The 15,660-nt window shown below is 36.6% G+C and overlaps 1 protein-coding gene across 1 annotated transcript; it reads right to left on the reverse strand.

The window, feature by feature from the left end:
• Nucleotides 1-6,525: 6,525 nt before the first annotated feature.
• On the reverse strand, nt 6,526-12,448 carry LOC126661343 (uncharacterized). Its single transcript, XM_050355172.2, has 5 exons — nt 12,220-12,448; nt 10,098-10,525; nt 8,078-9,959; nt 7,652-7,858; nt 6,526-7,079 (listed from the first exon to the last, which is right to left on the reverse strand). Exons 2-5 carry the CDS (start codon nt 10,421-10,423, stop codon nt 6,759-6,761), a joined length of 2,736 nt encoding a protein of 911 aa, XP_050211129.1. The 5' UTR covers nt 10,424-10,525; nt 12,220-12,448; the 3' UTR covers nt 6,526-6,758.
• Nucleotides 12,449-15,660: the final 3,212 nt, after the last annotated feature.

Below are 15,660 nucleotides of genomic sequence, written 5' to 3' on the forward strand. Positions count from 1 at the left end.
GTTTGAATGATAGACGGTACGATGCCCTTATAGGCGAGATAATATGCACTCCGGCGCCTGCCCCCTGGCCAGTCCTGGATCCATCGAACCACATCTCCCATACAGCTACGTCGCAACAACCGATTGTTTTTTCCTTAAAAGTAATGCCAGGATGATCGGCTAAAAAATCCGCTAGTACCTGCCCTTTGACTGCCTTCTGGGGGACATACACCAATGTAAACTCGGACATTGCTATCGCCCATTTCCTAATCCGATTTCTTAAGTATGGTTTCGATAGAACATACTTAATGATATCGGTCTGGGATAACACGTACACCACTACCGGCAGCATATAGTATCGCAGCTTGCAACACGTAAAGTATAGGCACAAACACATTTTTTCTATATCGGTATAGCAAATTTCTGTGTCTGTCAGTCCTCGGCTCAGATAGTAGACTGCTCTTTCGACTCCATCATCCTCCTGGGCGAGCATACAGCCTAGGGATTCGTGTGCGGCCGATAAATATAGCAATAATGGTTTATTTGGCTTTGGAGGGGTCATCACCGGAGGTCTTGCCAAGTAACCTTTCAAATCGTCAAACACCCTCTGTTGCTCGTTCGTCCATATCCACTCATCGGTCTCTTTTCCTCTTAGCAAAACACTCCAGCTGCGAAGTCGGCCTGCTGTGTTTGCTATGAATCTCCTAAGGAAATTGATCTGGCCGATGAGCCTCTGGAGCTGCTTCTTAGTTTTTGGTGGTTCAGCATTGATTATCGCCTTGGCTTTGTTCTTGTCTATTTCTACCCCCCGCTGGTGAACCAAGAAACCCAAGAAGTTTCCAGCCGAAACACCGAATGCGCATTTCAGAGGATTCATCTTCAACCCATTACATTGTATTCGTTCGAAACCTTTCCGAAGGTCGGCCAGGTGGACTTCGCCGGTATTTGACTTGATTACAACGTCGTCGATGTAAACTTCAAGGCAGTCAAGGCCTCTGAACATCTTGTTCATCGCCCTCTGATATGTTGCCCCCGCGTTTTTCAAGCCAAAGGGCATCACGACCCATTTGTACGCTCCGATCGGCCTGGGGCATCGAAAGGCTGTTTTAGAGATGTCCTCTTTGCTGATTGGGACTTGGTTATACCCAGAGTGTGCGTCGAGGAAACTGAGTATCGTGTGTCCTGCTTCCCTGTCTATTAGCATATCGGCTACCGGCATAGGGTATTCGTCTTTAGGTGTTGCCAGGTTGAGGTTCCGAAAATCTACGCATACTCTTAGCTTTCCATTTTTCTTCATCACTGGTACGATGTTAGAGAGCCATTCGGTGTACTGGGCTTCCCGAATAAACTTAGCATCTTCCAGCCGCTTAATTTCGTCCTGGATAAGTGTATCCACTTCCCTAGACATTCGCCGGGGAGGTTGCCGAAATGGACGAAATCCACTTTTCAATGGAAGCTTATGCTCGGCGATATCAGGATCCAGGCCCGGCATTTCATCATACGACCAGGCAAAACAGTCGCGGAACTCAATGAGTAGAGCGACCAGTTGCTTTCTGAATCCCTCGTCCAGTCCTGCGTTGATATATATAGGCTTAGGCGATTCATCTGTCCCCAGATTGATTTCGAGGAGGTCGTCCTGTACTTGGGCGGGATCATCTTCTAACTTCCCGGTTGCCAATCGTATGTCCCCAATCCGCAACGATCCTGTTGGGTCTTGATCCTGGTCCTCGTAGATGCATTCGGCCGATGTAATATCATACAACGAGGTTAACTGTCTAATTTTCTCCCTCAATTCTTTATGTCGTGCTATCATTTTGAATCTCTGAGGATGGTGGATCGGCCTTTGCCCCCGAGGGTCACTAATACTGGCCGATCTGAGTTAACCAACAGGCGAGGAACGCTCGTTTCTCCTTTTGAACTGAGGGATTGTATGTTGCGCACTTCCTCATCATATAAACGTGCTTCAAGCACATTATGGTCTTCGCCGAAGGGATTGGGGTCGCCCTGCACAACTTTGGCCTCGCCGTCATTTCGCCATATGAAGAAGAGCATTTGATGCATGGTTGATGGTATACACATATTGGAGTGTATCCAATCTCGGCCGAGTAGGATGTTGTAGTTGCTCCGGGCATTGACCACGAAAAACCCTTCTTCGGTTTCCACTCGCCCTACTTTTATTCGGAGGGTGATGTACCCTTCGGCCGGCGTTTCGCCTCCTGCGAAGTCGGTCATATAAACATCGGTCGGGTCAAGCTGATCCCGCGTTATGCCCAGTTTTTTGAGCATTTTTGCCGGTAGTATATTAACGCCAGCCCCGTTATCGATAAGGACCCTGTTGATTGAAACCCCATTCAAATCGGCCTTGATGTACAGTGGTCGAATGTGCCTTGTCATCCTCGTTGGAGGTTTGCTAAGAGATACTACCGCCGTACTGTCGGCGCTGTCTCCTTCCGGGACGATCACATCGCCTTCCAACGTCGCTTTCTGCCCGGGCTTACTTCTGTATGAGTCAGGGAGTGTGACCACCTTTACTCCGTATTCGTCTCTTACCACCGGGACCCAAGCTTTCAACACTCCCTTCTTATGCGAGACGACGACCTCGCGGTATTTGGGCAATCTTGCTTTGAGCTGGCCACCCTGATGCGATACGAGTACGTCCTTATAGGACGATCGGCCGCTGGAATCTTCGTTCTCCTCGTGAACTACTGCCGTAACGGCCACATCGGTCACTTGTTTCTCGCCTTTTGGCATCCATACCTTCCTTACCTTGGCATTTCGCCTATCAGGCGATTTGGTATCCATATCGGCCTGGTTCCTTGCCCCCAATCTCTCGACTATTGGCCTATTTCCGCGCTGCTCTCTGTGAGCCGATTCTGCCCCGTGATTCGCCCGCGACTCTTGTCGCAGCCTTTGCATTCGCCTCTTCTGGGTTTTCTTCATACGAGGGGTCTCCTCCGTTGGCCGAAATATCCTCTTGAATACGTTAGTGGTAGGCTTCCGCTGTGGCTCATGCCTCTGCCACTGCTCTGTGGGCGATTTTGGTTTAAAGGTCTTGGGATGCTTCCTCGTGTTCTCGCCTCCCTTGACCTTAAAACACGTGCTGCATGATGGGCAAGTCATATCTGCAGTGGGCGAGCTGTATCGCTTCCTCTTCTGTTGCTGAGGTCGTCTTTTTTCTCCTCGCCACTTTGAACCATCGGTCTCTACTCTCGACTTGGGCCTTCTAGGGTTCCACTTGCTTTGTATCTGCCCTTGCTCTAGGTAGCTATCAAAGTGGGGCCGAACGATGTTAATAGACACGTATTTAGCATCGGCCTCTTTCTTCGTTGGGAACAGAAGTTTTCCTTCGTTAATCGCCTTCTGGATCACGTTTCTGAAATTTACGCAATTGTTCGTGCTGTGCCTCCAGGAATTGTGGTACTTGCAATAATCTTTACCGACCAGCTCCTCCGATGGTGGAATTGTATGACCTTCGCTTAAGGCGATCTGTCCATCTTTCAACAAGGCATCAAATATGTCGTCCGCTTTGGTCAGGTCGAACGAATACTCCTTTTGTACCACCGCAGTTTTATTTCTCTTAACAAAGCCAGGCTTTCGCAAGGCCGAACATTCCAGGGGTTTTGTTCCCAAAAATTCGGCCATGTTGACTTCATCTTCGGAACCGCTATCCTCACTGTCGGACACCACGGCCACGTCAAGCTGGTCTTTGTAATAGGTCCCTTTAGATGCGCCTCTCCTCTGTTCTTTCTCCTGGAGGAGTCTTTCGTAGCTCGTCACCCTGTTCGTTAGCTCGAACAAGTCACGAAACCTGTGGCCCTCGAAATGCTCCCTCATGGCGAAACTCATCCCTCTTACCACCATCGGTACGCAATCGGCCTCTGACATTTTGGTGGAGCACCTAGTCCTGAGGTTTCTAAATCGGCCGATATACTTTTCTGCCGATTCGCTCGGTAGCTGCGAGATTCAGGCGAGGTCGGCCAGGGTGACATCAGGCGGTGCCCTGTAAAACTCCTCATGGAAGAGGATTTCGAGGTCCTTCCATGTATCCACCGAATTGGGCGACAATCTAGAGTACCACGTAAACGCCATTTTTGTCAAGGAGCTGGCGAAAAGCCGGAGCTTCCAGAAATCGTGAGCAGCTGCTTCGCCGCATTGGGCCGAAAACCGGGCGACATGTTCAACCGTAGATTGCCCCTTCTCCTCGCCTGAAAATAGACTAAACTCCGGCACTTTATACCCCCTTGGGAAAGGATATAACTTGTCGATCCAGTCTGGATATGGTTTCATGTACGATGGGCGAGGCATAGGTCGCAGGTCCACCCCGAGCCTCTCTAGCATGTCCACGAGTTGCCCTTGATTGTATATATTTGGATCGCCTCCCTCAGAGCATGATCGTTCGCCCACGTTGGGCTCCTGGGTGTTGGCTCCAGTAGCTCCCCCTTGTGGTCTAGCTTCGCCTTGTGGGTTTGACGAGCTTGCCCCCGGGTGATCGGCCCTTCCTGAGAATTCGGCCTCGTTCCTCGTCAAGAGGTTAACGGAACCATATGTATATCCCATCTTGTTGGGTTGTTGTTCGGCCGAACCACCTGGTTGACCAAAACGGCTCGGTGTTTGGTTCTGTTCGGCCCTTCTGTACCCCTGATCGGCGGTGGATTGCCCAGAAAATAATCGCCCCATGTTTTCCATTGCCTTGTTGAGGCCGTCCAAGTTCCCTTGGATCTGCCTTTGGACCGACGTTTGGTCGGCCATGATGTTCCTCATTACTTCGGACATCTGATGCATAGCACCGTCGAACATCTGCTTGTTCTCCTGCGCTATCTCGCCCCTCATGGCCGAGAAGTCGGCCTGTGATAAAGAAGGGCGAGAGGGAGGAAGCTGACGTGAGTAGTCTATCATATCATCGGTCGCGTCGTCGATCTTGTCCTTAGGCAGGTTCCCCTCGGTATCCGTTGTATTCGGCACCTTGCTTGATTGGTTCACCTGTTTGTCCTTGGCCATGATTTCCGATCTATCCGAATCTGATTCGTCTATTATGTCACCTTCCTTCCGTTGTTGTCGGCGTATGGACCGAGCGTGCCTGGAATCGTCCTTAAAGTCCGTTTTTGTGCTAACCATAAACTGGTCCCCAGTGGAGTCGCCAAAAGATGTTCGCCTGGAAATATTCCGGACTCGAATCTTTGAATTTATAATCGGGATCGGTTTGAGGTTTGATGCTTTAACGAACCTATGTAGATATTCGCAGGGCTTGTTTGGTTAAAAACACTTAACCACGTGATCTAAAAAGTAATAATCTGGGAGTTAAGAACTCAGGCGAGATTAATACCGAAAACTACTCCTAAATTAAAACAATCCGGAGATTGCGAGATAAAAAGCACTGGGCTTGGTTTTTGATTGATTGATTTGTTGATACAAAAATAATAAAGTTCTGAGCTATTTATAGCTCCTCATAATCAAGACTCCTAATTCAACTAGGACTAAGACTCTGAAAGAAAATCACTCCTAATGAGCTACAAACTCCTAATAAAACAGAAAAGGCAATAATAATAATAATAAAAAGCTTTCTTTTGGGCCTGATCCCTTTGTAAGCCCACACGAAACTCTTGATCCAGCAATCCTTTTGGGCCGGTGCAAACAGTTACATATACATTATGAATATGTTACATATTCATAATAATGTGTTATATACATATTATGAATATGTTACATATTCATAATGTATATGTAACATTCTTGGAACTGCCGGCAGTATTGGAACCGTATGATTTTTAAACACATGCTTTCAATTATTGAGTATATCTATAATTAATTATTAATATAGTATAATATATATATTTAAAATTTATAAAATGTTATTTACCCTATTCATATAAAAAGTATAAAGAGGAAAGTAATACCACTCACCTTCTTTAAAAATTTATTTATAAATTTATTGAAAAATTTAAAAAAAATTACAATTCATACTTGACCATTTTTATTTTTATTTTACCTTTTTCAATTTTTATTTGCAAAAATATTACCTTAAAAAACAACAGAAACGTCAGACAAATATCAAAAATATATTTCCGGAGTCCGGTGAAAAGTCGGGAGAATAGGCCGGAAAAGTTTCCAAGCAGGAGTCAGCGGAGGTCTTCTGATGGTCAATGTGCGGTCAATACGTAGTCAACACATGGTATGCTCAATTGACTATAGATTGTAATGCATGTGTGTTTTTAAGTGTGTTTTTAGTCTTAAGGTTTTCTTGGCTTTTTAGAGTATTTTTTTCATTTTTTTAATTGGTCTGTATGTGTATGTTTGTTAGATATATCTTTATGTGTTCTCTTGGTATCTTTTGTTGTTTCTTTCGCGTGTTAGTATTTTTTGGTCTATTTTTTGTTTTTTTGGGTATTTTTTTTATATTTTAATTCTTTATTTTGTAATTTTTTTGGATTAATTATAAATTAAATCATAAATTTTAGCATGACTAGCGAATAAAATATTGAAAAAATTTAAAAATTACACTTCATACTTAACCATTTTTATTTTTATTATATATGTACACAAACTTAATAAAGAAACAGAAACCAGCGAAGTACAATTATATATGAAATTGTCTTATACAAAAAAAATCACAGTATTAATGCTGTATACCATGTAACCCATTAAAACCCCCAAAATATATAAAAAAAAAACAATAAAACCTTGAAAAATACCTCAAGAAAAAACACAATTGCCAACTATAAGATAAAATTTTATGAACACTGTATTTGCACAATCTACCAAAATATTCAGCTCTGTAACAATCATTTCAGCAAGAAATCATTACCATAATCAGGGCTAGCAAGAAGGTCAAAAGTTCTGTTGCTGCGTAAAGTATCTTTCAGAATTGTGATCTCACCTTCTTTGAGAAGAATGTCTTCATCAAGTGTATCTATCTTCTTTTTCAAGCTATTAACCTCCGAGTTCAGTAACATATTCTTCTCATTGTACCGTTTTAGTTCTTCCCACATCGAATCTCTTTCTTCGGAAACTTTGGGTAGAATGCTCCTAATAACTGTTAATTCCTTCAGCGATTCTTGAAGGTCATTTTCTAATCGGATTATGCTCTCGTCCTTCTTTTGCATCTGTTTCATAGGAAATAAACTAATATTGAAAATGTCTTGAAGGTCATTTATGTAGCACGAAAACGTTAGATGCCAAAACGGAAAAGGTTAAAACAGAATTGTTTACATGTATAAGTTATAAAATAGTGCGATTCGGAGTTTCAAAAACGTTTCTGAAAATGGAAACAGAACACCAAAATTGTAGGACCTGAGAAGTTCCCGTGCAACATAAAAGTTTGACATGCAAAGCAAATAAACAAAACTGGCAGTGCTACATTTTCTATTTGTATTTTGTAGGTGCAGTACTCAAACTTGTTCAAAAATTGCAGGATTATAAAGCAATGTCACATAAGTTCTATCACGAAATCTAAGAAAATTGAAACAAATGCTTAACAAATAAAAAAAAAATGCATACGCAGAAACCATCAATTTACGTAAATTATACCTATATCGATCTAGTTATCAAGCAAAATGTACTATTGTGAAATCAACAGCGGCTTAGAAGTACAAATTGTTATGATTTGTGAATGAGGCACAACATGATAAGTTCAATGTATTAGCATCATAAACTCCAACAAGAATAATTTTTTTACCTGTAATTCAAAGTCTTTCAACTTATGGCCAGCACAGGAAAGGTTGTCCATAGCATTTTGGATTTCAGATCGAAGGATCTCATTACCCCTAACTGCTGCTGCCAGTTCAGCTTGAAGCTGCTCCACTTCACATTCTTTTGAGTATAGTTTCTCTCTCAAAAGACTTGTAAGTAAAGTTTCTGCCTTCAGCTCACACCTCAAGGAATCCTACAAAAGGTTAAGAAAAAAAATTAATAAAACAATACTAACTATGAGAATACAAACAGAATCTAGATAAATTTACTAATATTAGAATAACTATCTAGATAAAGAGAGCAGAGTTCATAAAGAATAATGAATTGTATAAACTCTTAACAGTTAATAAAAAGAGACAGTTTTCGCAATAAATAATTAAGAGAACTTTAAATTCTCTATCTGCCAACTTACTTCCAGAGTTTGGTCATTTAGTAAAGATGGCCCATCGCCATTAGTGCATGGCAACTCAAATTTCAAAGCACCTGGACTGGACTTCTCTTGTTGCAAAGAAGATATCGTCTGCAAACTCCTTGCAAAATTTTCAATTCCACGCTTTAGGCTTTGGGTTTTCATATCGGCTTCAACAAGAAATTGCCCATCTAAACCACTTCTTCCAAGTTCCATGCCCTGCTTGGTCTCCATTTGCTGGCTTGTATCCCGTCTAATGATTTCCAATAACTTGGAGCACAGGATAGTGCTCTCCTTCAGCATTGTCAGCCCTTGATTTTGCAGGCAGCACGTACGGGTCCAAATTTCCTTATCTAGCTTGAAAGTTAAAGCACCAATCTCTTCCCCCTTGCCCTTTAAACGACTCAGCAAAATTATATTCTCTTGGCGAAGGGAATCAATTTCAATCCTATGAGAATCCACCTCCCTTCTCAAAGCCAATTCTACACCTGTTAACCTCATTTGCTCCATTTGCAATTTCATCATGTGCTTGTCAAATTTGTCAAATGACTGCTTCTTCTCAAAATCCTCACTAAATGCTTCCCGCAGGCCCTCAATCGACTTCCCTTGTTCATTGCAGGTTCTTAACAATCTGGCAGTGGACTTCTGCAACTCTTTGCACTCTTTATCCTTATCTTTAAAATTCCTTTTTATGCAATTGAGGTCATCTTCTACCACTGCATGCTTATTTTGTAATTCACAGAAATTTTCTCTTAGATCATGATTTTCTTTGCTCAACTCTTCTACCGTTGAATTTAGGCGTTGAAGTTGTTGCTCCCTTTCACTTATAGAAGAGACTTCCCTCTGAAGTGAAACATTCTGCTCTGCAAGCTCTCTAACACGCTCACGAAGTCTCTGTTCTTCAGATTGATACTTCTCAAGCTTCGATGACCAGTCACTTGACCTTCTGTCCAACTCTTTTTCCAATACTGACTGCAACTCATTCTTCTCCTTCTCAAGTCTTCGGGTCTGTGACTCCAATTCTGATTTCGCCAACTGTACTTCTTCTTTGAAAGTATCTCTATCGGCAACTCGGGAGACTAGAAGACCTGACACCTCAATTGCTAAGCTTAATTTATCCTCTGATAAGTTTCTAATCGTTTGAATCAAGGATGACACATCAAATCTACTATCCTGAAGAAGGTATTCTTGCTCGATTTCTTCAGAAAGAAGAAGGACCCTCTCCTCAGCTTCTTTAGACCTGCGCTTTAGTTCTGCATCTACTGCATTCTCAGTTTGACTAGATTTCAAAGGTTCCTCCAATGAGTAACTTTCTCGGAAAGGAACATCTATAAATGAATTGAAGCCTTTATTCATCGATCCACAATAGACATCTTCAATCGTTATTGGTGCATCATAGTTATACTCCCTCAAACTCGATTTACGAGAAGAATGAGTTTGTGACAGTCTCTCTATAACATCCTTTGCAAGTCTCCTTGGAGAATCATGACCAAATCCATTGTCTATCGATTCACTATAAAAATTAAGTTGGGTACCTTTAGCATCCCTAAATGAATGAGACCTTGGTTTATCTTTGACACCATCCATTGGTGAAGCAGGGGCTGTATATTGAACTCGTGGAGGAAGTCTACCACTAGTATTGCCACTCCCAGCAAAATTTCTTTGATGAGTATTGCTTTTTGGCTCGCTCCTCTCAAGCTGCTGCTCTCCATCAATATAGCGATCCAAAACTTTACTTGAGACATTACTAGATGTAGAGCTTTCTGATGAATTATGACGAGATTTAGAAGAACCAGGCCTATCTTGTCTGTGTAAATATTCATTAGCTTCCGCAGCCCCAAATCGCGTTGCTTTGCCTCGCCGTTCAAGAGCAGCATACCGTCTCCTAGTATAGAGAAAAATCACAGTAATGAATCAATAATAAGGCAGAGGCATACTATCTAAAACAAGTTTAGCTTAAATGTACAATGAAAGTTTTAATAATTAATTAGTTGACAATAAAATTAATCAGTCAAAGCCTCACCTGGAAGGACGATCACACTCGTGATGAGGATCGCTACTGATGCTGCTAGTAGGAGACCTATTTTGATCACCTAAGCAAGAAAAGTCATTTTGCTGAAATTCATCACCAAGAAAGGCAGCTGATGACATTGAGCGGCTCCTCCTAAGAAATGAATTTTCGCTTGAGCTTGAATTCTCATATGTTTGCTTTCGAGATTTTGAAAATAATCCATTTGGACTTCGAAAACCATTCTCGGCCTGATCGCTAACTTGCTTATCAGTTAAAACACCACGAGAGTTGTTTCCATTACTAGAGGAAGAAGATTTAAAAAAGAATAGCTTCTTCATTTGTGGTCAGAAAGAAAATTTCTACCAATACTTCATGAAAAGCTGGGCTTCCTGAACTTAGTCTTTATAGGCAGTTCTAACAAGGAAGAAGTTTCACTGAACCTGGAGTTATATTACATGAACAAACGTTGGAATCAAAAACAAAATCTCAAATACATGAACGAAAGTAAGAAAGAATCAAAAACAAAATCTCCAATGCATTATCACAAAAAATTACTGCAAACAGGACATATAACAAGCAAGAGCAGAGACCTTCATTCAAAAAAGTTGGAAGGTTCACTATCCTAGGATTTTCTCTTATAATGCCACTATTATTAGAAATAAGGTATCTATGATCTATCTGATAAAAGGAAAAAAAACATGCAGTTTTGTGGATATAATCATGAATAGTACCTGAAGCAAATAAAATTAATAGTATTACAATGCATTAACAATGTTGGATCACATGAGAAAAAGATAAAAGCCAGCTTTTAGCAATTGAAATAATCAGTACAATTAAAGAATAATACCCAAAAGGGCCAAAACCATTTAGAGATTATGCAAAAGGGAAAATAAACTATAAGAAAAGTAAGAGCATTTTTATGGTTATATGAAAAAATGATTGAATAAACACTAGGAACTCACAGCTTCAAACCTTAACTGATCATAACATAACCAAAAAACTAGCCTAAACAGCTAACAGTATCTGTTATTTATTTCTTTTGATTAAAAACACAAAACCAAAAAGTAGAACAGCAGCCCATTACTTACACAAAATAAACTAACAATAAAGTATCAAGTATGCATATTTATTATATTTCAGATATCCATCAAAGGTTTCCCAAAATTATAATAAATGAATCATTCTTAATAAAGCTAAATCATGATCATAGAAATAAAAACAATATGAATAAACAAAGATAAACCATGATCACAGAACTTAAAAAAAGTTGAATATTTTAATGTAGAAACAGCAATACAGAAAAAGTATGGGATTAGTATAAAAATCATAATAAACAAAACAGACATGTCAGGGCTTCTGAATTCTGATTCAATCTCAAAATCAGTAAAACCCTCTAAAAAGACCAAATTATCCCTACTTATAGTTCTCAAAAACCCTAAAAACTATTTATGAATCAAGAATTAAATCATCAATAATACAAACCTAATAGCCTTGAATATATTAAAATAATCTAACAAAAAAACAGAATCATTTAATTTACTCTTATTATTATATAATTAACTCCTGAACAACAGTATCGAGATTTGAAACTTATAATAAACTTAATCAGAATCCCTAAATGGATTTCATTTTGCACTTTGTTTGTTTGCTGAGAAACTAAGAAAGAAAAAGAACACACTAACAAAGTCACCAAGAAAATTTCAGTGCCAAAAAATAAAATCACGAAAAGATAGGCATGTAAAGTAATTTTCCGTTTCACTTACTTCAATTTTCTTGGAAACCAAACAGAACACAGAAAAAAAAAAGATAAGAACGAAAAAATAAGAAAGAAAGACTTCACTTACAAGTATTTCTAACGGTCAAAAAAACCAGTAAGTTTACTTTCTTTCTTTAAATTTTAGTATTAAAAAAAACAAGGGATTAAATAAAGATTTTGAAAAATCTGAAGCACTTAATTACTTACCATAACTAGCCAGATACTAAAAAAAACTTCTCAAGAAAAAAATTCAAATTTCAAAAAAATGAATTGATAAACCAAAATTAAACTTATCAAATATTCGAATCAATCAATTAAGTCATTAACGGAGTTGTTCAAAAAAACAGAGTGAAAGAATAAAAATAAAAATAATCTTACTACTGTAAGGGAACCCGATGGCGGCGGTGATGTTAACAGCGTGAAGTTCCGGCGGTGGTGATGTTAACGGCGTGAACTGCCGGCGATGAAAAGAACTGCGGAAGAGAGTTGTGTTGTTAAACGGCGAATGAAATTCTTTGGTCTGAGTGAATAGTGACGGAAAGTGAGAGAGCGGGCCAAATGTAACGCATGGAAAAGTTTTAAATTGAGTACGAGGGTAATTTCGTCATAAGGAATTATGATTTATATTTTTCAAATGTTTTTGGATTCGCGCATAAAGCGGGGTGTACAGGAGCGGGGTTGATGACCCTTTGAATCGACTTGACCTTAAATTAATTTTAAACTTAAATTTTCATTTAAGTGATCTTTGGGATGTATTAATTTAAATTACGGTTAGATAAGATTATACAATATTAATAAAATATTATTGACTCATTCATATTTGAATTAAATAATATTATTTTATTAAATAATTAAATTTGTTTTAGTAAATATATAAACAATCTATAGAGTCAATAAATTTAAAACATATTATTAAATAATTAAATCAACTAGTATAAAAATTTCTCAACGAGTAAATCACGAACTCTAAATTTTAAATATATCTCTTTATAAATTGAGATTTAGTGAATAAAAGTAAAATTAGTTTGACACTTTTTGTTTGTACATATAATGGGAAAATAAACCGATGGAAAAGTATTAATATAAAGCAACTTAAGTAATTTTAATTTTGTCAACTATGGATGAGAAGGTAGAAAATAACATGGGATTTGGAGCATCATTATGATGCAAACAACATTAGGCTTTCTTTATATATGATGTAGCTTTTTACGCATTACCACTACATAATCATCTTCTATATGCACATTTAGATGCCCATAATCATTATTATGAAAAACTAGCATTAACTTGCACTTACCTTCTAAACTGCATTGATGCTAACATAATATTCTTCCGTCCCACAAAGATAAAACATATATAAATGGTTGTAATTAATACAAAATAAAATTGACATTTCAATTTAATTAATCATATTAAAATAAAAACTTGACCTATATTTTAAGACATCAAAAATAAAAATTTGATCTATTTTTATAGGACGGAATGAGTATTTTTCTTACTTAGAAGAGCCACTGATTTCTTATCGAGGAGAAGAGATTAAATTATTATATTCCAATCCTTTTGTGTGCATTGTTGAGAAACAATTATATAATTATATGAGATGGATAAATGATTAATCCGGTTTATGAACTTATAATTTATTGTCAAATAATTTTTTTAACTGTTTTAACTTTTAATCAATTAAAAACAATATATTTTATATTTTTATTTATTAAGAACAATTTTTTTCTATTTGTATATCAAATAAAGGAAAAATTAGGTTATTATAATTTCATAATTTGTTCATATTGAATAACTTTGTCCCTATTTGTTCAAAAAATGAAAAATATTATATGTAATTAATTGACCAAATTGACCTTTTGCTCATCATGATGAATCCAAATCGGCATATAGTAATTTAAAATTACAAATCAATAAATTCAAGATAAATAGACAATGGTGAGTGTCTAATTTTTTTAATCTCAAATATTAATTAAATTCAGTTTATACATCAATACATTAACATGAAAATCCACCTAGAAACTATCCACTCACCGTACTGAATTGGAGTAATTTATCTTTTGAGAATGGAAATTATGTTACATCTTTTAACTTTATTTCAAGAAAAGAGTATAAGTTTTGCTTTGTCCATGATAAAGCAAATTAGAAAGTGAAAGTTCATCCAAATTGAAAGTAGATGCACCACAAGCCACATCTCTATTCTTTTCACCTTTTTCTATGGCTCAAATCACTAAAACAAAATATTATTATTATTATTTTGATAAATGATATTTGTGTTATATCATTTCTTTTTTGATAAATAATATTCATATATCCATATTTAATGCTTTCGACTTTCTTTTTTTTGGACTCATCTTCCAAAAATTATCAATTTTAATATAATTTCAACAAGGGTATTATAATTATAATCAATTAAAAATATTTATACAAAGTTTAAAAAAATATTATTATAGAAAATGTTTTTTATTTATTTATTTATAACCTAATTTATTTTTCAATCAAAATATAATTATTAAATTAAGTTAATATTGAAGAAATTAATTATTGTTATTTTTCATAAATTAAAAATTTAAAAATAGAATAATCGACTATAATTAAAATACAATTACACTAAGTTGTTTTTTTTAAATGGCCTAATTACTTAAAACAAACCCAACTTGTAATATTTTTTCGTTTATACCACGACCTAGGAAAAAATTCATTTGTACCCTTTTTTTAATTTTTCGTTTTCAACTATACCGTAAAGCATTAAATTGAAATCTTTTCATTTAAAATAAAGTTTAAAATAGTCCTTCATTTTTTAACCTATATTCTAATTAGACTTTAATGTTATTAATGGTACAAAACTACATTCTTCTTCATAAAATTAAACTTTTAATTATTATTTAATTTATATTAATTATTAATAATTTATTAAATACAAAACCGTAAAAATAAATAATTTTTAAATAAAAAAAATTCAGACTCTCTGTCCAGAGGAGGAGCCCGCTGCGGATTCAAATAAACAAGTCTACAGATATACTTAGCCATTACAAAAAAAAATTCCAAGGTCGGAGTATAAACAAAAAAATGTTATAAAGTGGGAGTTTTTTTTAAGTAATTAGGTCTTTTTAAATAGATCACAAATAAAAAAAGTTGAAAAGATAAAATGTTTTTGAATGATTAAAATTTTACAATATTATGTTGTTTCAAGCATGTTCTATGAACAAATTTACTAACAATTTTATAAGATTGTTAACTTTTCATTTGTTTTGGCAAGGATGCTATAATTTTAGCTTTTATATATTTTGATAAGCCATGTATTAGAAAAAACTCAATAAGCTTGAATGCATCTCCACTCATAAATTTTTTTAGGTAGACTCGATCCAGCACGTCATTCATAGATTAAACTTATCACATAATGATATGTCATTAAAATGATGGTAATTTCAAAATATTACTATTCAAATGTATAAATAAGTAATAAATAAATTTATAAAATTGTCATCATTTTAATGACGTGTCATTATATCGTAGGCTTAATCTATAGATAATGTGGTAAACCGAATCTACCTAAAAATTTCTCCTCTACTCATCATCTTGCATTTTTTGTTATGTTTGTTTTATGAAATTATTGAAGAATTGCATGTAAAACAATTTATAATGATGTGAACATTATTAGCTAAACCAAAGCACCATTAAATCAATAATTAGAAATTACTTACACAATATAAAACATCAAACACATTTTTATACCTCTTAGAAAAAACGGTAAAATACATTTAGATCATCAAAATTTATTAACTATAATTTTCAAAATAATAATAAATTAATTAGATG

This window comes from Mercurialis annua, linkage group LG8, assembly GCF_937616625.2.
Source record: "Mercurialis annua linkage group LG8, ddMerAnnu1.2, whole genome shotgun sequence".
Classification (NCBI taxonomy): Eukaryota; Viridiplantae; Streptophyta; class Magnoliopsida; order Malpighiales; family Euphorbiaceae; genus Mercurialis; species Mercurialis annua.